This window comes from Pan troglodytes, chromosome 3 (genome assembly GCF_028858775.2).
Source record: "Pan troglodytes isolate AG18354 chromosome 3, NHGRI_mPanTro3-v2.0_pri, whole genome shotgun sequence".
Taxonomy (NCBI): domain Eukaryota; kingdom Metazoa; phylum Chordata; class Mammalia; order Primates; family Hominidae; genus Pan; species Pan troglodytes.
This window is the reverse complement of record NC_072401.2, coordinates 16,095,541-16,117,484: the sequence shown is the minus strand read 5'-3', so window position 1 is coordinate 16,117,484 and position 21,944 is coordinate 16,095,541. Positions and strand designations below refer to the sequence as shown.

The 21,944-nt window shown below is 36.9% G+C and overlaps 2 protein-coding genes across 19 annotated transcripts in view; one reads left to right on the top strand and one right to left on the bottom strand.

Moving 5' to 3' along the window:
* FBXL5 (F-box and leucine rich repeat protein 5) overlaps nucleotides 1-5,458 on the top strand; it is an 82,984-nt gene extending 77,526 nt beyond the window's left edge. For all 6 annotated transcript variants that reach the window (XM_016951373.4, XM_063808643.1, XM_063808642.1 and 3 more), the window contains one exon: nucleotides 4,665-5,458. In XM_016951373.4, coding sequence (XP_016806862.1) covers nucleotides 4,665-4,741 — 77 coding nt within the window. In that variant the 3' untranslated portion in view covers nucleotides 4,742-5,458. The remainder of the gene's footprint in view (nucleotides 1-4,664) is intronic.
* Nucleotides 5,459-8,926: 3,468 nt separating this feature from the next.
* CC2D2A (coiled-coil and C2 domain containing 2A) overlaps nucleotides 8,927-21,944 on the bottom strand; it is a 142,128-nt gene continuing 129,110 nt past the window's right edge. For 11 of the 13 annotated variants that reach the window (XM_009447370.5, XM_063808637.1, XM_063808638.1 and 8 more), the window contains 5 exons: nucleotides 20,796-20,930; nucleotides 14,258-14,380; nucleotides 12,998-13,056; nucleotides 10,757-10,934; nucleotides 8,927-9,236 (listed from right to left, as the gene is read on the bottom strand). In XM_009447370.5, coding sequence (XP_009445645.3) covers nucleotides 9,048-9,236; nucleotides 10,757-10,934; nucleotides 12,998-13,056; nucleotides 14,258-14,380; nucleotides 20,796-20,930 — 684 coding nt within the window. In that variant the 3' untranslated portion in view covers nucleotides 8,927-9,047. Of the gene's footprint in view, nucleotides 9,237-10,756; nucleotides 10,935-12,997; nucleotides 13,057-14,257; nucleotides 14,381-15,482; nucleotides 15,625-19,602; nucleotides 19,706-20,795; nucleotides 20,931-21,944 lie in introns of those variants that run through there. The other 2 variants (XM_054683723.2, XM_009447373.5) reach the window with 2 other exon arrangements.

Genomic DNA, 21,944 nt, shown 5'->3' with positions numbered 1-21,944 from the left:
GAAGATATCTGACTTTGAAAGATTTGAAAGGAAATTTCAGTGCTTGTATAATCCAATATTAACTCTCCTTTTATAGCTTATTGAAGCATGATTTGGGGGAATGGAAAGCCTTTAAAATTTACAGGGTGACTTGTTAAATAACTTGTGTCTGAGTTCCACATAGGTTGTTCTTAAAGCAATGCTCTCTCATAGTCTTTTCCTTAGAAGGATATGTGGACAACCTAGAAAGTGTTAGAAAGAAGTTGTGTTGTATCCAGTTTTGCAAGATGACACTTGTTCCAGTATTTTTCAAAACAGCTCAGCTTGTACAGTAGATATCTAGTGAATGCTCAGGGGCATCCTTGTTACTATTTTTATTATTTCTGAAAGTAATGTGTTTTAATACGTGGTATTAGAGCAATGGAGAAGTGTATTTAGGTGACAAATTGTATTTCAAATATTTGAAAGTGACGTTTAGCTAAAAATATATTTTTTAAAAGAAAACATATATAGTTAACTGTCAGGTTACTAAATGTAAAAGAAGTTAATACTGATAAACATTAGTCATTAAGTAATACATGATAAGTAAAGCAGAATGATCTATTTTCCAAGCATTAGCAGAGATTTTGGAGACAATAAGTTAGTTATCATATATTCAAACAGTAACTACCTTGAGCAAGACATTGTACATAAAGTGTCTTGATATAAAATGCAAGTCTAGATTCTTCTGAATGATTCTTTATGACTTTTAAATTTATTTGATAAGATTTGAAAAGTCTTCTTAGCCATAACATTAAAAAAATTCTTTAACATTTAAGAAGTGTTAAATGGAATAGCATAGTTGTAGAGCTGTGAAGAACATTTGAGCAATGATAGCAAATAAACTTTTTTACTGATTTGCATTTCAATGTATGTATAATTTATAAATTAAGATAGATTAGCTCATAGTTTTGGAGGTGACACAGTCTCAGATGATGTACTCTTTTATGTTTCTAATTTAAGTTAAAGAGGAATTAAAGGTAAGTGAAGGTAAGTGCAGATATACAGCATAAGTAATATACTTAGAACTCAGTAAAAACAAGTTATTCAGTAATAAAAGTCTGGAGAAATAATAGCTAACCTTATACTTCCTATCATCTGATACTTAAAAATGCTTTCTTATAAGATTATTCTTTACCATGCATTTAAATATTTTAATGATTATTCAATTATATTTTTCTATTTTCTTTATTATTCCTTAATGTAATTTAGGCTTTAGATATCTTAACCATTTGGGTTCTGTGTCCTACATCGAGATGGAAGTTTGCTGGTGATAAGTCAAATATTTAAAGGGAACTACCTTGTGAATTATCTTTGTCTATTAAAGCATAGCTGTCTACCTGGCAATCCATCATATCTTAGTCATATTTTTTTCTAATTTTCCCTCACCTTTTCTGTTGTCCATTTATTCTGTTGTCCATTTATTCACTTCTCTGAACAGTCCTTCTGTGTTACTTAAGGATTTTATTGTTAATGTTGCTTATACTTTCAGTGCTTTGGAAGGTGCTAGTCTCCTGTTTTCTACAATGTGATACTGAGTTTAAAACAGTGCTTGTCTTCATTTTTGTTTTGGCTCAGGCCTTCAGCAGATCCTTTAATGGATGCTGTCACTTTCATGATTATTGGGATCAAATACCAGTAACTACTCTATTATTTACCTTATCATAGGATTGTAGTTTTGAGTCATTTAATACTATAGTTACTGATTAAGTTCATATAGGTTTCTTTAAACAGATTCTGCTTTCAAATTTGAAAACAATATATTAATTCTCTTTCTTCACTCTGTACACTTAGAATCTCACTGAAACTCAATTCTGGTGAACTTAAAATGTATTCAGAGTTCTTGCCTATATTCATATAAAATGTGCCTACTCACTGAGTAGGCACATTTTATATGAATATAGGTAGGAACTTTGTTTTGTGATAAATAAGGAGATGCTGACAGTAGGTTTGTGCTTTTTACCTAATACAGGGTAAAAACTTTTATTTCTACATTTTTCTTCCCCCATTATCTCTGCCACCATCCCTTAGACTTCAGGAGCATAATGACCCAGGTAGCTAGGGTGGAAACTGAGCATGTGGACCCTACATCTTTTGGGGAGGGTGGTGAAAAACTGTGTCATGTCAGGTTAGATCTGAATCTCTAGGAGAATAGCTTTTTTGATCTGTTGGCTCCTTTGAGTCTCCCTTTTACTTTATCCTTTGAAAACCAATTGCATACTTCACTTCCATTGCTTCCAGATATGGCATATGATTTTTCTTAGGCTACTGTTGAAATTTAGCATAATATTTCTCCCTTACCTTTCTGTCCTTTTAAAAAAATAGGACTATAGTAAGTCCTCAGTGTCGGTGGTATGTTTTTGGAAACTGACTTTAAAGAAAACATACAGGAAGTCCTCAAATAGTGTCAGTTCATTATAATGATGCAAACAAAACAACTACCTTTGTTATACGTTATTTTGCTTAGAGTCGCAGTTTCTAAGAACCTATCGATGTTAAGTGAGGACTTAATGGTATAGACATTTTGAAGTATTTGAGGGAGTTGCAGTTTGGAAAAATTGTATGAGAGTCTTCATGTCTCTTCTTATTTCTTTAAAAAAATTTAGAATGGAATTTTAATCTGATAAAATGATAATCAGATCCATTTTGGCAAAACCCAGTGAATCTGGCATTTCATGATGGACCTAAGGGTCAGAGCAGGAGAATGGCAGTGAGGCAGGGCTTGTGTCTTGAGGAGAGGCGCTAGGTGATTGGTAGACAAAACAGTGGGCAGTGTAAGGGGTGAGGAAAGACAAGCTAAGAAGGGGAATAATGGGGATTGGGTGGTACACAGTGGGTAAAGCTGGCATTATATTCAAAGGAAAAACTTGGTTAAAGATTGGCAGTGGGAGAAGAATTTCAGATCATAGGGTTGCTTCTCAGGGCATTTTTAATAAGTATTCAATATATACTAAAACATTTTATCTTGAGTTTGTCATTAAGATGATTAACATTGTATCTTATTTTAAGGGAAAATAATTTTAACAAAATGCTGCTTTGTGAATGTTAAATATTTAACATATTTAACTTCTCATTTAAAGACCAGAAAAGATTGTTATTTTGATTAAATAAAAATTGGCTTTAGTAATTCAACTTTATATTTAAAATAATTTTAAACTTCCTGTTATGGAAAAATTTAACATCGAATAATACAACGAATCCTCATGTACCATCAGCTTCAGCAGTTATAAACCTGTGGGCAGTCTCCTTTCATCTATACCATTGCTCATTCCCATATCTACTCCCCCATTAAGCTAATCACAGGTGTCATATCAACTTAAAAATTTAATATGACTGAAAGCATAAGCTGTTGTAGTTCCACATATTTGCGTAATGTTTATTAGTTTCTTTCCTAAGACTGTATGTCTTAAGAAATTTGCCCTTTGTATTTTGTATGTGCCATTTGGGGAATATAAGGAAAAGTTAAATTTCTGGAAATTAATGTGTTCTATGTGTTTAGTTGGAAGTAATTATTATGGTAGTATTAGCTTAGTTGCTTTTTTTTTTTTTTTCAGCTGAGTGCTGTTTTAGAAAATAAAAAGTAAATTTAAAACGTGTTTTTGAGTTAAGCTAGATATCACCCCAGAGTACTGTGATTTTTCAGTTACAATCCATTTGATATATTCTGCCGTAAAATTATATTTCATGTACAGTTTTCATTTTGTATTGTTCCTTATATCACAATTGCAAGTATTTTGGTTGTTCTTGTTGATATGTAAAGAACAAATTAACTACTCCTTATTTGTTCATGGTATAAACATAATGAAAGACTTCAATATAGTTGAAACAGTCTTTTCCACATTTGCCTGCTTTTATGAAAATATTCATTCAGAGTACTTGACATTTGAATATGTGCTATGAAACTTCTTCTTTGATATTTTCTAATTCTCAGCTATGTTCCCTAATGGGTCTTGTATCTAGTGCCTGGGTAGCATAGTGTGACTGGGATAAAATGTCAGTTATTCCACAAATTTTTTTTTATTCTTTGTAAGTGAATGATAATTTTTACTATGTCTTAGATACAGTTTAATTGATCACTCATTATATATTTAATTTTGGAAAATAATTTCATCTAACCCTACCATATATAGATATTTTTGGCTACAAATACTAAATAAAAATATGGCAAATATATCTATGTCTATATAGTTTATTTTGCTTTAAAATTTGAATATCATATTTATTGTAATTGCTCAATACTGACTTCTTTAGCTGATCGATTATAGTTAGGGCTGTTTTTTGCCTTTATTACGTTTCTAGGGAGGATGTTCAGATTATAAGAATCTTTTTATAAGTTAGCTTTGCAATCTTGCTTCTGTGGATTGTCTCATTTCCATTTTGGATTTTTATATTGTAAGTTGTTGCTAAAAATTATTTTTTTCCCTTCTTCCACTTACCTTTTGGACCATGAAGGATATATTAATTAAAGTCAAGCTGCTATTGAGTTTTGTGTCTGAATAATTTCTTATACACTCATCATGAGATTTACTTCTATCATATAAGTACTGCTAGTAAAACCAATGAATGTTTAACTCCTTCATAAGCAAAATTATTTTTATGTGATCTCTAAGAAATTCCTCCTTTCACATTTTTCTGTTTTCATACAGGTCCTCATGCTGATACCGCCAGTGGATGCCAGAATTTGCAGTGTGGTTTTCGAGCCTGCTGCCGCTCTGGCGAATGACCCTTGACTTCTGACCTTTGTCTACTTCATTTAGCTGAGCAGGCTTTCTTTCATGCACTTTACTCATAGCACATTTCTTGTGTTAACCATCCCTTTTTGAGCGTGACTTGTTTTGGCCCCATTTCTTACAACTTCAGAAATCTTAATTTACCAGTGAATTGTAATGTTGTTTCTCTTGCAAATTATACTTTTGTTTTAGAAAGGGATTAGGTCTTTTCAAAAGGGTGAGAACAGTCTTACAGTTTTCTTTTAAATGAAATGCTTTAAAGAATGTTGGTAATGCCATGTCATTTAAAGTATTTCATAGATAATTTTGAGTTTTAAAGTCCATGGAGGTGATTGGTTCTCTTTACACATTAACACTGTACCAAGCTTTGCAGATCTTTTCCGACACACATGTCTGAAGACTTATTTTCAAAGACAGCACATTTTTGGAAACTAATCTCTTTTCCGTAATATATCCTTTATTTCAACGATTCTCAGAAGGCCAATTCAAACAAACCCACATTTAAGGTTCTTTAGGATTATAGAATAAATTGGCTTCTGAGTGTTAGCTCAGTGAGCTAGGAAAGCACCAATCGATATTTGTTTCCTTTAGGGATACTTTGTTCTCACCACTGTCCCTATGTCGTCAAATTTGGGAGAGATTTTTTAAAATACCACAATCATTTGAAGAAATGTATAAATAAAATCTACTTTGAGGACTTTACCAAGTAATACTGTTGTGTTGTGATTTTTATTATAAATCTCAATCCAGGTTTACTTTAGTATAGAATAGGACTACATACTTTGTCTTTGGACCTCCCATGAACTTATTACCCTGACAAATAGTTTTAGACAGATACTGAATTTTATTGAGCTGAATTTTCTTTTTGAAATGAGTTATTCAGTAGTCAAAATTTGAATCTGTAAGTATATCTACTTTGCTTTGTTAAAACATCATGAGATTGGAGGCCTGCCACCCAGAAAGGCACATACTAGTGCCTTTTAGTACAATTTTATGTCATGTAGAAGAAAATGGCAATGTTCCTCCTATCGATACAGATACAGGCGTATGTCATTTTATTGCGTTTTGCTTTATTGCACTTTGCAGATAATGCATTTTTTACAAATGGAAGGTTTATGGCAACTCTGCGTTGAGCCAGTCTATTGGTGCCATGTTTCCAATAAAACTTCTCCCTTCATGTCTCGTATATTTTGATAATTCTTGGAGTATTTCATAGTTTTTCACTATTACTAAATCTGTTGTGGTGATCTGTGGCCAGTGATTGTTTTTACTATTGTAATTGCTTTGGAATGCCATGAACTGTGCCCTAATAAGACAGAGAACTTAATTGATAAATATTATGTATGTTCTGATTGCTCCACTGACCAGTGGTTCCTGTCTCTCTCCTCCTCAGACCTCCCTCTTCCTAGAGACACAACAATATTGAAATTAGGCCCCAGCTTATAACCTTGCAGTGGACTTTAAGTGTTGAAGTGAAAGGAAGAGTCATGTCTCTCACTTTAAGTGAAAAGCTAGAAATGATTAGGCTTAGTGAGCAAGGCATGTCGAAAACTTAGGCCCTAATCTACGCTTCTTGTGCCATACAGCAAAGTTGTGAATGCAACAGGAAAGTTCTTGAAGGAAATTAAAAGTGCTACTCCAGTGAACACCCAATGATAAGAAAGTGAAACAGCTTTATTACTGATATGGAGAAAGTTTTAGTGGTCTGGATAAATGAAACTAGCCATAAAATTCCCTTAAGCCAAAGCCTAATTCAGAGTAAGACCCTAACTCTCTTCAATTCCATGAAGGCTGAGAGAAGTGAGGAAGCTTCAGAAAAGGTTGAAGCTAGCAGAGGTTGATTCATGAGGTTTAAGGAAAGAAACCTTCTCTATAACATAAAAATAGAAGGTGAGGTAGCAAGTGCTAATATAGAAGCTGCAGCAAGTTATTCAGAAGATCTAGCTAAGGTCATTGATTTGAAAGTGGCTACATTAAATATCAGATTTTCAGTGTGTAGACAAAACAGCCTTCTATTGGAAGAAGATGCCATCTAAATCTTTAATAGCTAGAGAGGAGAAATCAATGCCTGGCTTAAAAGGGCAAGTGGACTCTTAATGTTAGAGATTGATGCAGCTAGTGACTATGTTGAAGAGAATACTCATTTGCCATTCTGAAAAACCTAAGGCCCTTAAGAATTATTGCTAAGTCTACTCTGTGCTCTGTAAATGGAACAACAAAGTCAGTAAGATAGTATATCTGTGTACAGCATGGTTTGCTGAATATTTTAGGCCCACTGTTGAGACCTGCTCAAAAAATTTCTTTCAAAACGTTACTGCTTATTGACAAGGCTCCTGGTCACCCAAGAGCTCTGGTGGAGATGTACAAGGAGATTGACGTTTTCATGCCTGTTAACACAACATCTATTCTGCAGCTCCATGCAGAATTACTCCATGGATCAAGGAATAATTCTGACTTTCAAGTCTTATTAAGAAATACATTTTGTATGGCTATAGTTGCCATAGATAGTGATTCCTCTGATGGATCAGGGCAAAGTAAATTGAAAATATTCTGGAAAGGATTCAATTAGAAGGATTCACCATTCCAGGTGCCATTAAGAATATTCGTGATTCATTGGAGGAGGTCAGAATATCAGCATTAACAAGAGATTGGATGAAGTTGGTTCCAACTCTCAATGGATGTCTTTGTAGGGTTCCAGACTTTAGTGGAGGAAGTCACTGCAGATGTGGTGAAAATAGAACCAGAATTAGAAATAGAGCCTGAAGATCTGACTGAATTGCTGCAACCTCATGATAAAACTTGAATGGTTATAGAGTTGCTTCTTATGGATGAGCAAAGAATATTTGTTTCTTGGTCGGGCGCGGTGGCTCACTCTTGTAATCCCAGCACTTTGGGAGGCGGAGGCAGGAAGATTGCTTGTGTCCAGGAGCTCAAGACCAGCCTAGACAACATAGTGAGACCCTGTCTCTACAAAAAGTAAAAGATTAGCTGGGTGTGGTGGTGTGTACCTGTAGTCCCAGCTACTTGAGAGACTGAGGTGTGAGGATTGCTTGAGCCTAGGAGGTTGAGGCTGCAGTGAACCATAATCACACCACTGCACTCTGCCTGGACGACAGAGCAAGACCCTGTCTCAAAAAAGTTTATTGAGATGGACTCTACTCCTGGCGAAGATGCTGTGAACATTTTTCAAATGACAACAAAGGATTTAGAATATTACATAAACTTAATTGATAAAGCAGTGGCAGAGTTTGAGAAGATTGATTCCAGTTTTGAAAGAGATTCTGTGGGTAAGATGCTATCAGCATTTCATGCTACAGAGAAATCTTTCATGAAAGGAAGAAAGGAAGAGTCAGTCAATGCAACAAACTTCATTGTTGTCTTATTTTAAGAAATTCTCACAGCCACCCCAACCATCAGCAACCACCAGTTGCTAATCAGCCAGCAACATCGAGGCAAGACCCTCCATCAGCAAAAAATTACAACTTACTGCAGGCTCAGATGATCATTAGCACTTTTGAACAATAAAGTATTTTTAAATTAAGGTATGTACATTTTTGAGATAATGCTTTTGCACGCTTAATACACTATAATACAGTGTAAACATAACTTTGCACTGGGAAACCAAAAAAATTGGTGTGACTGATTTTATTGCAGTATTAACTTTATTGCAATGGTCTGGAACCAAGTGCACACTATCTCCGAGGTATGCCTGTACATGCAAACCCGTGGAAGATGAAGTAATCTTGCAGTCTTGGATATTTATTTGTTTTGTTTATTTGGAGAGAGGAGGAGGAGTAGCAATAAAAACTGGTAAACATTCAGTTCAGGCAAATTGTCTTAGTGTTTTCTAAAGATGAAGAATCATTTGATGGAATATAACTCACTACTGCTTTTTATTTCAACTAACATTTGAATTAAACACAGCAAAGGAGGAGGAACTCTAAAGGCTCTAATGATGCTCTCTTTAAAGCTTTACCTTGCTCTAAGGTAAAACTTAAGTTTCTCTCACTTTCATTCCATTGCTGTTAATATTTGCCCAAGCAAAAGGTAAGTAAGTACAAAGGAATAGAGGCAGGAAGCTCATAATGTATCCTACTGTGGGTAGTCTCAATTGAATTTCAGGGTCAAGTAGCAGACACAAGGCAGACTGCTAAATAGAACACTTTGCACAGTTTGAAAACAGTTGATAATTTTATTATTTGCCAATAATATGTTCTTCTGATGTGATGCATATAATTTAAAATTTTCTCATATCCTAAGTGTAGTTTTTACATGATACAGAAAGTACAGTGAAAAAAATTACCTGTTGCGTATAAGAGAGGCAACATAGATCCAAACAGACAAAACATTTTTGGGGTATGGGTGTATGTATACAGCTAAAGCAAATTCAACATTAGGAACATCAATATTATGTACTCCAGTACTATACACAGCGTCAATTAAAGGCTTCACTTCAGAATAAGGCATGTGAAGAGGAAATCCAGAGAACTGAAGGGAAAAAACATTTGTAGTCATTAGTGAAGTTTGAAGATTTAATACATTTTTTTCCTACATACATGTATGCAATTAAGATAAGTGTTCTGGATCTCAGTTATTTGCTTGTGTTTTTCTACTCAGCTATTAGCAATACAGAAAATCGAGAGTTGCTTAATATCCATTTTGTTTTCCTTGCATATAGGTGTATAAGCCACCTGTTAAGTCACTCCATCACTGTTCCCTCTTTTTGAAAGTACGTAGTATGCATAGTAACCATTGTAATTCCAGATACATAGGTTAAACTAACAAATACATTTCTTTTTTCTTTTTCTTTTTTTTTTTGAGACAGGTCTGACTGTTGTCCATGCTAGAGTGCAGTGGCATGATCATGGCTCACTGCAGCCTCGGCCTCCTGCTGGGCTCAAGTGGTCCCCCCACTTTAGCCTCCTGAGTAGCTGGGACTGCAGGCAAGTGCCACCATCCTGGCTACTTTTTGTATTTTTTGTAGAGATGGAGTTTTGCCATGCTGCCAAGGCTGATCTTGAACTCCAGGGCTCAAGCGATCCGCTGCCTCGGTCTCCCAAAGTGCTGGGGTTACAGGTTTGAGCCATAGCGCCCGACAATAATTTTCGTCCCCTTGGCTACAATGATCCACGGGGATGGGCAAGTGATCAAAGGGAGTCTCAGAGGGAATCTTGGGAAACTTGTTAGGAATAATGGCACGTGATGTTCTCCTGCTTTGGGTAGTAGGTGCGCAGATGTGAATTCTGTAAGTGTTCCAGCATTTGCTTCCATGAGGAAACCCAGTCTCAGGATGATGCCATCATACGGAAGAGGAGGGCAGAATGGGAGGACTTGCAAAAGAGTGGGACAGCCCTGATAGCTACCCTCTAAGCTTTACTTAAGCCAGTAGATTCTCTATTGCTCAAGCCTTTTTGAGTTTTCTGACACTTGAACTGAAAATATCCTGGCTGAGAACCTGCCTTATAAGTTAAAGGATAAATTTTACTCAGTGAGTGATCTAATTTGACCTTCACACTGTTTAGCTAGCAAGGCTTACTGTTAAGTTTTAGTTACGAGCCTGCTTTGTAGGTTTTATTATCCAGCTATAGCATGTGAACATAGCAGCAGGCAGTAGAGAGGGTATATCGTCTATTAATAACCACCTTTCTTAGCAATGAAAAGCAATCAGTATAAAACCATATCCTTAAAAAAAACTGCTCTAGTGTTTTGATCCTTATGCACAGTTGTGTCTAACATGATTTAGCCAGATGTTTTCATTTTATTTGATACGTAAATGTATTTCATAAAAGGTATTTTTCATGGGATACTTATATGAAAAATGGTGGTATTTTGCTATTTCATGATTATTGAGGTTTAAAACTTATGATCACAGTTTTTAGTTTATGCTGCTTTAAATATGTACTTCTGGGAGCAACGTGGGTCTTTTGATTCCAGAAACCTATTATTGGCTAATTTCCAATTTGAAACAAGGAAATCCACAGTCAGTTTAGGATCCATTTGTAACTTACCCTGTAGTCTCCCAGCTGTTTTAGCAGTTCTGCTCTGTGGTCATCTTCTACATCTTCTCCTTGACTTTTTTCTAACAGAGGCAAGAAGTGACGCAGAGTAGAGGTACAATACCTATTCCACCGAGTCAGATGGCGTGGCCTCCAGTCCATGATTTTTTCTTTTAGTATTTTTTCAATCCTGGTCACAAAACATAAATTCCATTTTTTGGTGACTCACTTTTCCCTTGTTAAAAAATGTATGTAGTATGTAGTGGGGATTCAGATGATTGTATAACTATATTTTTGTTGATAGAGTTGTGATTATCCAGGCATAGTTAATGTCTAATAATGGGCTACTCCCTCGGGATTCAAAATTAACATGCAGTCCTGTCCTTAAGGGTTGTATATGAGTTGAGATGGGAAATAGTCCTATAAATAGAAAGTATGTGTATCCTAAGAGCTATAACAGATGCTTGAAATGTAACACAGAAGAGGGAGTACTGAATGACTTGGGGATAGCTGAATTCAATACATGCAGCAAAAGTTTATTATTATTAATTTTTTTTAAAGGCAGGATCTTGCTCTGTTGCCCAGGCTGGATTGAAGTGGTACAATCACAGCTCACTGCATCCTCAACTCTCGGGCTCAAGTGAACCTCCCACCTCAGCCTCTTTGGTAGCTGGGACCACAGGTGCATGCCATTATGTCTGGCTAATTTTTTTTTCTTTTTTATAGAGACAAGGTCTTGCTATGTTGCCCAGGCTGGTCTCAAATTCTTGGGATCAAGTGATCCGCCTGCCTTGGCCTCCCAAAGTGTTGAGATTACAAGTGTGAGCCACTGCGCTTGGCCATGAAATGTTTTTTTGAAATGTTATGACTATACTCATTGGTAGTATATATACAGACAGATGAATTAGACACAGGCGTAAGAAGTAGGGCTTATGTTGAAAGCCTCAAATATTTGTGGAGCTCTTAGTGCCTCGTGATTTATTCACATCATGAATAGTGAATTCTATTCATGATGATTAATTTTTTTCTAAATTGCCTTAAAACTGCCTTTAAAATACCAACATCATTGAAACTATTTGTGATAAGTACAGGTATTGGGTTCATAGGGTGTGAAGTTTAAGCATGGAATGAAGGAAAATAGCTACTATTTATTGAGCCATTATTTACCAGATACTGCGCTAAGTGCTTTATGTAGATTTTTATTTAATCTCAATAATAACCTTACGAGGTAGGGGATATTGTCCTGATTTTACAGATGAGGGGACAGTTTGAGGTAGGATAAGTGATTTGAGTAAGGCAAAGGAGCTTGGATTCAAATTGAAACCCTGCTGATTCTAAAGCCTCTTGTACATTCCCTAACTAAATGCATGGGTTTAGAGACCTAGCTAGCTTCTCATTGTTCGGTAGTCATAGGGATCATTTCTTTTTTGGTGCTTAGCACATCTTTGTTTTGGGTTTCAAGATGGTCTGCGCACGAAAGTATGGACGAATTGTCAGGCATTTTAATATTGGAGAAATAAATGACTTGGGTCCAATCAATAGCATGTTGAAGCTATCAGAAAAAAACAAAAAGGTTGTTTGGAGATTAGTTGTTCTAGTTGGGGATCTTGAATAAGGCATTATGGAGAAATTGAGAGTAAATGAGTGTAAACCGATATTTTCTAGTAATAATGCCTCAAGAGGGGTCACACAGCTTAATACAGTAGAAACAGTACACATGCCTTGAAATCAGAAAGGTTGGGCTGGGCTCAGAAGCCCCCTTTAACACTTAAACAAGTATGTGGACCTCTCTGAGCCTCAGTTTTCACATTGTGAAACCAGGAGAATAAGTTCTATTTTTACAGGGTTATGAGAATTACAGAGACTCATACAGGCTCTTACTGATCTTCTCCGTGTGTTAGGTCCATAAACTAGCTGCAGTTCAATAGGACAGAAGAGGTATATTTAAGCTGAGAATTATGATGTGCCTCAACAACACCTATAACATGATGTTAAACTCCAATCCAAGGTGAAGTCCCTGTAGAAGTACATATTACTGGTGTTCCACTCTGGTTGGTTCCACAGCATGCTGATGCTAAAGGCTCCTTTTGAGCCATGGGATTTAGAGATCACATCTGTATTTGGAATCTATAAACATAAATTAAAGTTAAGTTGCCTAAATTGTTTCACATTCATCCAGGCTGACAGTGGTTTAAAGTTTGGTATTATACTCCTAGTGACAGATTACATGTGGATTTATGGATGTTATGTTACCTGTCTTGTAGCTCAGCTGCAGCTGCTTTGTCTGAGCGCTGGTAAATTAGCTCTTCAGGCTATAGAAGAGAAAATAGTTCAGAAAGTATAAAAATCACCTACAGTTAATTTGAACATCCTTTTAAAAATCTTAAAAATCAATGAAATCTCAGACATCGAGATATAGAAAATAATATAATGCATGCTGATGTACCCATGACCCACCATAAGTAAAACATCATAATATAGTTCTTTCCCAATTTCATTTTTCTTCTCTCTTACCACAGAAGTAACCATGACCTGAATTTGTTTTAACACCCCTTCATTCAACAAGTACTGATTGCCTGCTGTGTGCTAGGCACTTTCATAGGTGAGAGGGATAGGGATTTGGCTATGAATAAAAATTCCTGTCTTCATTAACACAATGTGTTTATGATTTTATTATAGATACATGTACCCCTAAACAACATTTTATAGTTTCGCATGTTTTCTAAACTTTACATAATTGTTTTATGAACATGCAACTTGTGCTTTCTCCCTTAACTTTATATTTAGTGGCAGCAACAAACATATTTTTAGAGGGCTTACTAAGATTCATTAATGCTGATTAACTACTGTAAAATATTCCATCGTGTTACATAATTTTTCTCTTCTGTCATTCCAACTCTTATGCTATTTCAAGCAATGCTTCTACTAAAAATCTTGTATATATCACCTTATACACATATGGGAGAATTTCTCTAGGGTAATGTTCTTCAAAGCTTTTTCTGAAAGGTAGATCTGGAGTATAAAATACATTTCATTACAAACCTAGTACACACATACATATATCTATCAAATGAAACAAAACTTTTAGTAAACTGCTTATGCTTACTACTTACAATCTACTACTGGTCAGGACCCTGTAAGTTAATTTTATGAGCCCCTAGTGGATCATACCCTGCAGTTTAACTTGATGTTTCATTAAAAGTTATGAAATCTATTTAGTGAATTGAGATGAGCATTTAAAAAATTTGGATGGAATACATTTTGTGTTACTTTTTATGTCATGAAACTTTTTATATCAAAACTTTTTCTTCCACATCTGTGTAAGATGTGTATACTGGTCCTTTCACATATATGTAAACATATATATCTGTTTCTTGTTGTGAGTTGAGCTCAGATGCGTTTGATAAACAAATACTGTTCTAGACTACCCAGGGGTAAAAAATATCTTGTAACCCAGTATAATTTCCTATCTTTTACTTTGTCTATATTTAATTGTTAATAAAAGATTTATACCTGAACACTGCAAAGGCCAGGATATGGAAGGCTTCTTGAAAAGAAAGATTTCCATAGCTTGGGCCTGGTGACATCAAAATTTATCCTTAGTGGAGAATCATATCGTTGAATATTAAACCAAATCTAAGAAAGACAAGACTACATTAGCATATATGTTAGCGTGTATACATGCACATGTATGTGTGGCATAGAGGCAGCAGAGAGACAGCAAGTGTTCATACAGGCCGCATACATTTTGTCATTTTTTGATTATAAAAATTATGTGTATTTTACAATCAGTGGCATCATAGAGTTGTCATTGGCCATTTTTTCACATTTTTTATCTGAAGTTGGGGGTGTACCTTAGTGTTGACTGTAGATTTGATAAAAAGTGAGGTTGTTTTTTGTTATAAAAACCAAGGCCACTTCTTTCTTAGGCTAGTCTTTCCTGACCTTTCTTTTCCCAGCCTCCTAATTGAATTGAGTGTCCATTCATCTCTGCATCCACAGCAATGCGCATTCTCTGAGATAGCCCTTGTGTTGGTGAGGCAGCGTAGCATGTTGGTTCTGGAACCAGACCACTTGTGTTTTAATTTTGGCTCCAACATTTACTATTTGTGTGACCTTGGATGATTTATGTAACTTCTGTATGCCTCGGTTTCCTTCTGTATAACAGTGGGATAATAAATAGTATCTACCTCAAGGTTGAGTTGATTCAGTGAGTTAATTAATCTGTACCTCTTAGAAAAATGCCTGGTATGTAGTAAGTGCTCAATAATTGTTAGCTATTTTAAAATTATTATTAGTTAGCATTGTTTATAATTGCCAGTCTATTCGTGTCCACACTAGGCTGTTAGACTTTTGTCCTGAGGACATTCACTGTGTGCCTTATTTACCATTGTATTTTTAGCACCTAGCATAGCTCCTGGCATACAGTAGTCATACTGAGTAACTATGTACATGAATTTGTCCATTCAGTATATTTAATCAGCTACCTACTATGTTGAGGCTCATTTCTAATTACTGGGGATAAAGCAGTGAATGAAACAGATTTTCTACCCTTACAGAGTATCTAATAAGAAAAGATAGCAAACAAATAAGTAAACAGGCAGGCTCACACTCATAATCCCAGCAGTTTGGGAGGCCAAAGCGGGAGGATCACTTGAGGCCAGGGGTTCAAGACCAGTCTGGACAGCATAGTGAGACCCCCCATCTCTAAAAAAAAAATTTTTTTTTTTTTTTTGAGAAGTAGCCAGGCGTGGTGGTGTGTTCCTATAGTCCTAGATGCTTGAGAGGCTGAGGTGGGAGGATTGCTTCAGCCCAGGATTTCAAGGCTCCAGTGAACTGTGGTCACACCACTGCACTCCAGCCTGGATGACAGCAAGGTCCTGTTTAAAGCAACAACAACAACAAAAACCAAGTAAACACATGGGATATCAGATGATGTTGCATGATGTGGTAAATTGTATCATTAGCCCCAATTCTGCACTCCTTTCTATATGCATACCCTTTCTCGTGTTACTTTGCAGTTCCTCCCACTAAAAGAGAAAAAATACACTTTTGCATTCCTTGACTTTTGGCCAGTAGACTGGGACAGAAGTCAGTGTATGGCTTCTGAGCCTACCCTTAAGAGGCTTTGTGTGCTTCTGCTTGTCCTTTTGTGCCTCTGCCATTGTCATTGCACTGCATCCCAGAATAAACACACCTGAAGCTGAGCTCTCCCAGTTGACCCACAGATCTACTGTGAGAAGCAGAGCTTGTCTTGCTACCACAACTTGCAGCAGAGTTGCCCAGCCTCAATTAGCAGAACCTCCCCAGCTGACTCAGATCTCTGAGAATAAATGTTTGAAGCCATTTAGTTTGGGGGTGGGTTTTTACTGTCTTTATTGAGGCAATAGTTAAGTGTGCAAGGGCTGTGGAGAAAACAAAAATGGAGCATTTTAAGGCAGGCAGGGAAGTTCTAACTGGAAAAATCACTTTTCATCAGAAATGCAAGAAGTGAGGGAGAAATCTATGATGATATCCAGTAAGGGGGCAGTGGTCATTTATGCCTAGGAAACAACAAATGTAAAGTGTGCTTTGTTATGTTTGAGGAACAGCAAGGAATATGAAGTAGTTTTAAAGAATAAGCAAGCTGGAGAGAGCAAGTAAGAGGTGACATTATCAGAGGAAGGGGGAGAGAGGTGGGTAGGGTGGGTATCAGATCATGGAGGTCCCGTAGGCCATTTTGAAGATTTAGGCTTTGACTCTTAAGTGAGATAGGAAGTCACTGGAGTATTTGGGTAGAGGAGTGACAATTTGCCTTTTATTTTGACAGGAATTTTCTGTGCTGTTTTGAGACTAGACAAAAGAAGGTAGGGTTAAATAAATGGTGAAACCTTCAGTTAGGACACTTATTTTGAATAATCTGGGTGAGAGCTACAGTGACTTGAACGAACATGCTAGCAGTAAAAGTGGAGAGATGTGGTTGGACGCTGGGTATACTGTGAAGGTGGAACCAGTAGGATTTGGTTTGGATATAGGAGAGAGAGGAATCACAGATGACTCCAAGGATTTTGGCCAAAAAACCGACTGATGAAATTGACATTTATCGAGATGGGAAAGACTGCAAAGGGGAATCAGGAGTTTGGGCATCTTAAGTTTGAGATGTCTCTCTCACATCCAAATGAGGATGTTGAGTAGGTGATTGGATATTTGAGTCTGAAGTTCAGGGGAGCTAGGTGAGCTGGAGATATAAACTTGGGAATCATCGGCATGTATGTGGTATTCCCTGGGAGGAAGTATAGGTACAAAAGAGGTTTGATGAACTTTGAGGATCTCTAATGTTTCAAATTTGGAGAATACAGAAAAAGTAGCAAAGGATATAGAGAAGCAGAAGCCAGTAAGGTAGGAGGCCTTGACTTGGAATCCAAATCAGAAAATTGGCTTAAGACAAGATCTTTAAGAACTACAATTTGGCTATAGAGTAGAGAATGTTCAGAAAAGTAGTGGGAAATTGCACTGCATACATAGGGCTTTGAGATCCAAGGTGGAAAGTTTACTCTTAAATCTGTATGCAGTGAAGTTCCCCTAGTACTTTCTGAGCCAGAAAGTGATGAAAGCTTAATCAGGTATCCGTGTATCAAAAAGTGAACTCAACTGGGGATACTGTTTAGTTAGTCATTTATAGAAATGTAGGGCAAAACAATAATGGCATGACCTGGGAAATAGCAGAGATAGCATCTATATGATTTGGCCTCTATAATTAGGATTGAAGTAGAATGAAGTAAGGGAGAGGGAAAATCAAGAATAAATCGAGGGTTTGAATCAGGATAAGTGATAATGATAGAAATAGGAAGCCAGGAAGGGGAGCTGGTTTGGGGGAAAATGATTTGAGTTTTGCATGTGCTGTGTGAGATTTTGATAAGGCACCTGGGTGTCTAGCAAACAGCTGAAAATTCAAGACAAAGGTTCTGGGGCTGGTTACAGATTTATCACTTCTCTACCAGGATAAACTAGATAGAGCCACAATTAATAATAATAGGTGTGGTCCTAGAAGAATCTAAATATAGAATCTTGAGGAACTTCTATTTTTAAGGGGTGGGAAGAAGAGCCATTGAAAGAAACATAAGAAACAACTGGAGAGTAATGAAGAGCAAACTGTCCTTTATCAGTAAACTACGGAGGGGGAAAGTGTTTTTTCATGAAGAACATTAGTTGTGATTTTTATGTTAAATGACAGAAAAGGAGAGGAGTGAAAATGAGAAGCAGCCATTGGATTTATTTATTCATTAGCAAGACAATGGTGCTTCTCAGAGTTTAATTTCTGCAGTATGGTCAGGAAGGAAGAGCTAGATTACAGTAGGTTAAGGTCTGAGTGTGCTTATAACGTGAAAGCAAGAGATATAACTAGTATTTGAAGAACTTGGGGAGGAAAGGGAAGAAAGGCAATGTAGTTTTAGGTGTATAGCCAGGTTGGGAAAAGGGTATTTTAGAATTGTTGGACCCCTGAGCGTATCAATAGATAGAGAAGGAGAGAGAAAAAATAGAGGAGCTAGTTGGATGGAATAGTGGAGCATGGAATGGGAATGGAAACAAGCACAGTGGAAAGGGAAGAGACTTATTCCTTGGAAAAGGAATGACAGGAGGAGAAAGACTGACATCCAAAGAAGTTGTGTGGTGGAGTAGAGGGCAGTTGAGGTTTCAGAGTGCCAGGACAACAAAGCCAGGAGGCGGTCCTCTGCTGAGTGGCCAAGGCTTAGAGCAGGTTTAGAAGAGCTACAATGGGGGATGCACAACATCATAAGCTACTATTACCCATCTCAGAGAAGAGGAGAAAAGAATGTTCTTTCTTCCTCACAAAACCTTAGCATTATGAGAATTAGTCAACCATATAGTAATTGTTTTGAGAGCTGGTAATAATTTTGACAGATAACAGAGTTATTTGAAGGCTTTTTCAGTGCCTGTTAACCCTGCTTGATTACTAATGACCTTAAAATGATCCTCTAAATGTAGATGAGGCTTAGCAGATCACTTTTCATTATAATGACTTTTATTAAAAATAATAACATGAGAATGGTGTTCCACAGTGCTCTTTACATATGTAATTAATAGTGCTGTAGTTGCTATTTGCTGAACACATGAAGGACAGATATTTTGCTGCGTGCTTGGCATATATTATCTCTAATTTTAGCAGTAACGCTTAAAAAAAATAGGTTGATGGGGCTGGGCACGGTGGCTCACGCCTGTAATCCCAGCGCTTTGGGAGGCTGAGGCGGGCAGATCACCTGAGGTCAGGAGCTCAAGACCAGTCTGACCAACGTGGAGAAACCCCGTCTCTACTAAAAATACAAAATTAGCTGGGTGTGGTGGTGCATGCCTGTAATCCCAGCTACTCAGAAGGCTGAGGCAGGAGAATTGCTTGAACCCGAGAGACGGAGGTTGCGTTGAGCCGAGATCGCTCCGTTGCACTCCAGCCTGGGCAACAAGAGTGAAAGTCCGTCTCAAAAAAAAAAAAAAAAAAAAAAAAAAAAATAGACTGATGGTCTTCAGAGAAGGGTGCATACCCCAGGAGGATGGGAAGAAAAAAAATAGATTTCATGTTTAAAGTAGTTTTTGGTATATTGATACGAAAATATATATAATTCATAAAAATATGCATGTTGGGGATGCATGTGCAAACAGTTTTTATAGACAGAAGCACATAAAAACAATCATTCAATAATTTGCTGGGTGTGGTGGCTCGCGCCTGTAATCCCAGCACTTCGGGAGGCTAAGGCAGGTGGATCACTTGAGGCCAGGAGTTGGAGATGAGCCTGGTCAATATGGTGAGACCTCATCTCTTACTAAATTAGCCAGGCAAGTTGGCACGTGCCTGTGATCCCAGCTACTTGGGAGGCTGAGGTAGGAGAATCGCATGAACGCAGGATGTGGAGATTGCAGTGAGCTGAGATGGCACCACTGGACTCCAGCCTAGGCGACAGAGTGAAACTATCTCAAAAGAAAAATAATAATTAAAAAAATAATTAAAGAGTTGTTACTCTGTTAGGTGCTTAACATTAATAATCTCATTCACTTCTCACAACTACTCTATAAAGTAGTGACTTTACATTTCTAAAGTAATGACTTTACTGTTACCTCCATTTTACCAGCGAAGAAGCTGAAGCTGTGAGAGATTGACTTTCCCAAGCCCACACAACTAGTAAATGATAAAATTGGAGTTTAAACTGAGGCAGTCTGATCGCATAACTCATTTTTCTTTGAGATGGAGTCTTGCTCTGTTGCCCAGGATGGAATGCAGTGACTCCATCTCAGCTCATTGCAACCTCCGCCTCCTGGGTTCAAGCAATTCTCCTGCCTCAGCCTCCCAAGTAGCTGGGATTACAGAGTCACACCATCATGCCCAGCTAATTTTTGTATTTTCAGTAGAGACGGGGTTTCGCCATGTTGGCCAGGCTGGTCTCGAACTCCTGACCTTAGGTGATCCACCCACCTTGGCCTCCCAAAGTGCTGGGATTACAGGCATGAGCCACAGCGCCCAGCTCTATAACTTATATTTTTAACCACTACTTTATTTAGTACCCTTCACAATAAAATCACGCAGCCCTCAAAACTGGCTCAACTAGAATTACCTGGGGATATTGCAGGCCAGGTGAGACCTGGGAATCTCCTTTGAAAAAAGAAAGAGAGAAAGAGACAGAGAAACCCAATCTGTTCCAGTGACAAATTTGCCTCAGTTCTTAAAACACTATGAATTAGAAATTGTAAACTCTATTTTGGATGAGAAAACTAAGGACAGACCCAGGACACAAACTCAGGTCCTCTGAATCTAAATCCTGTATTCCTTTGTTATTCTGCTTCTCGGGCAGGTCAGGTGACTAATTGAACCAAAAGTTGTATTTAGCACAGTTCTGCCACTGTGCTTGACACTGCATTTCTTTAACTGGTATATATATATGTGTATATATATATATATTCATTTATATAAATATTTTGGTTACATAAAATATTTAAATCAATAGGTCAGTTATTTAAAAGGAACGACAGCTAACCATATTTAAGAAGAAATGTTAATACTTACATTGTCAGGACCTATTAAACAGCCCACATTTTTCAAGGGACAGAATGTATCAAATTGTCCATAAAAATGTCCACTGCAGGGATTCCATATTAAATAACGACCTTGCTCCCAAGTTAGCACATAGGCAGTTGGACCCTGAAAGAAGATGGCCATTAAAACTAGTTTTCAACTATTTATGCAGTGAAGGCCAATAGTAGTTTGCACAGACAATTCATTATTTTACTTGGACCCTTAATTTCTGAAATTTCATGGTTAATGGTGAAAACTACTTTGAAGTTCTAGGTTATGCTGAATTTAAAAAGTAAAGTCGAATGCTTAGTTTTGCAAAATTCTTGCATCTGATACTAGTACAATGACCAAAAAAGGACAGTCATCATCTTACTCAACCAGTATATCTTAAGATTGGCTGAAGAACTATTATTAGTGGAAATAAGCAGTCACTGGCGTTTTCTTCTTAGAGTCAGTAAGACTGCCATTTAAGTCTATAGAAGGCTGATTATGTTTGAATAGAAATATTTCTATTTCTAATATAGTAATTTACATTTGATAAACATTTGTAACTATGTAAATGCATAGTAGATTTGGAAGGATATGTACCAAACAATTAAGAATGACTGTACCTGGGGAGGGGAGTGGAATTGGGGGTTGGGGAAGTAGAAGTCCCTTGTCAAGGTATTCTGGATCTTCTGACAAGGGACTTCTACTTTTTACACAGAATACTTACGTATTGTTAGATTCTATTTTTACAATGAGACTTTTTTATTATTTATTTAAATTATTATTTATTTATTATTATTATCATTTATTCCCCCTGTATGATTTCACTTGATGCTCACAACAGTTTTCTGGGGAAGACGGGGCAGAAATTATCCCACTTTTCTATAAAACCCAGAGTTGTGGAGTGACCTACTTAGTGTCACACAGCTAATGAGGAGTGGGCACAGAACCTTGAACTTCAGCCTCATAACTTCCAAGCCCAGTGTTCTTTTATTGGGACCAGACTATCTGGGAGATAATGATGGAGAATGAATTTGAATATGAATATGATACTACTTTATTACCTGCCTTGCAGCAACTCATGCTATCGAATTTCCAAGGATTCCTAGAGCCTTGTGGCCTCTTTGGATAAACTGCTCTAATGTATGTGAA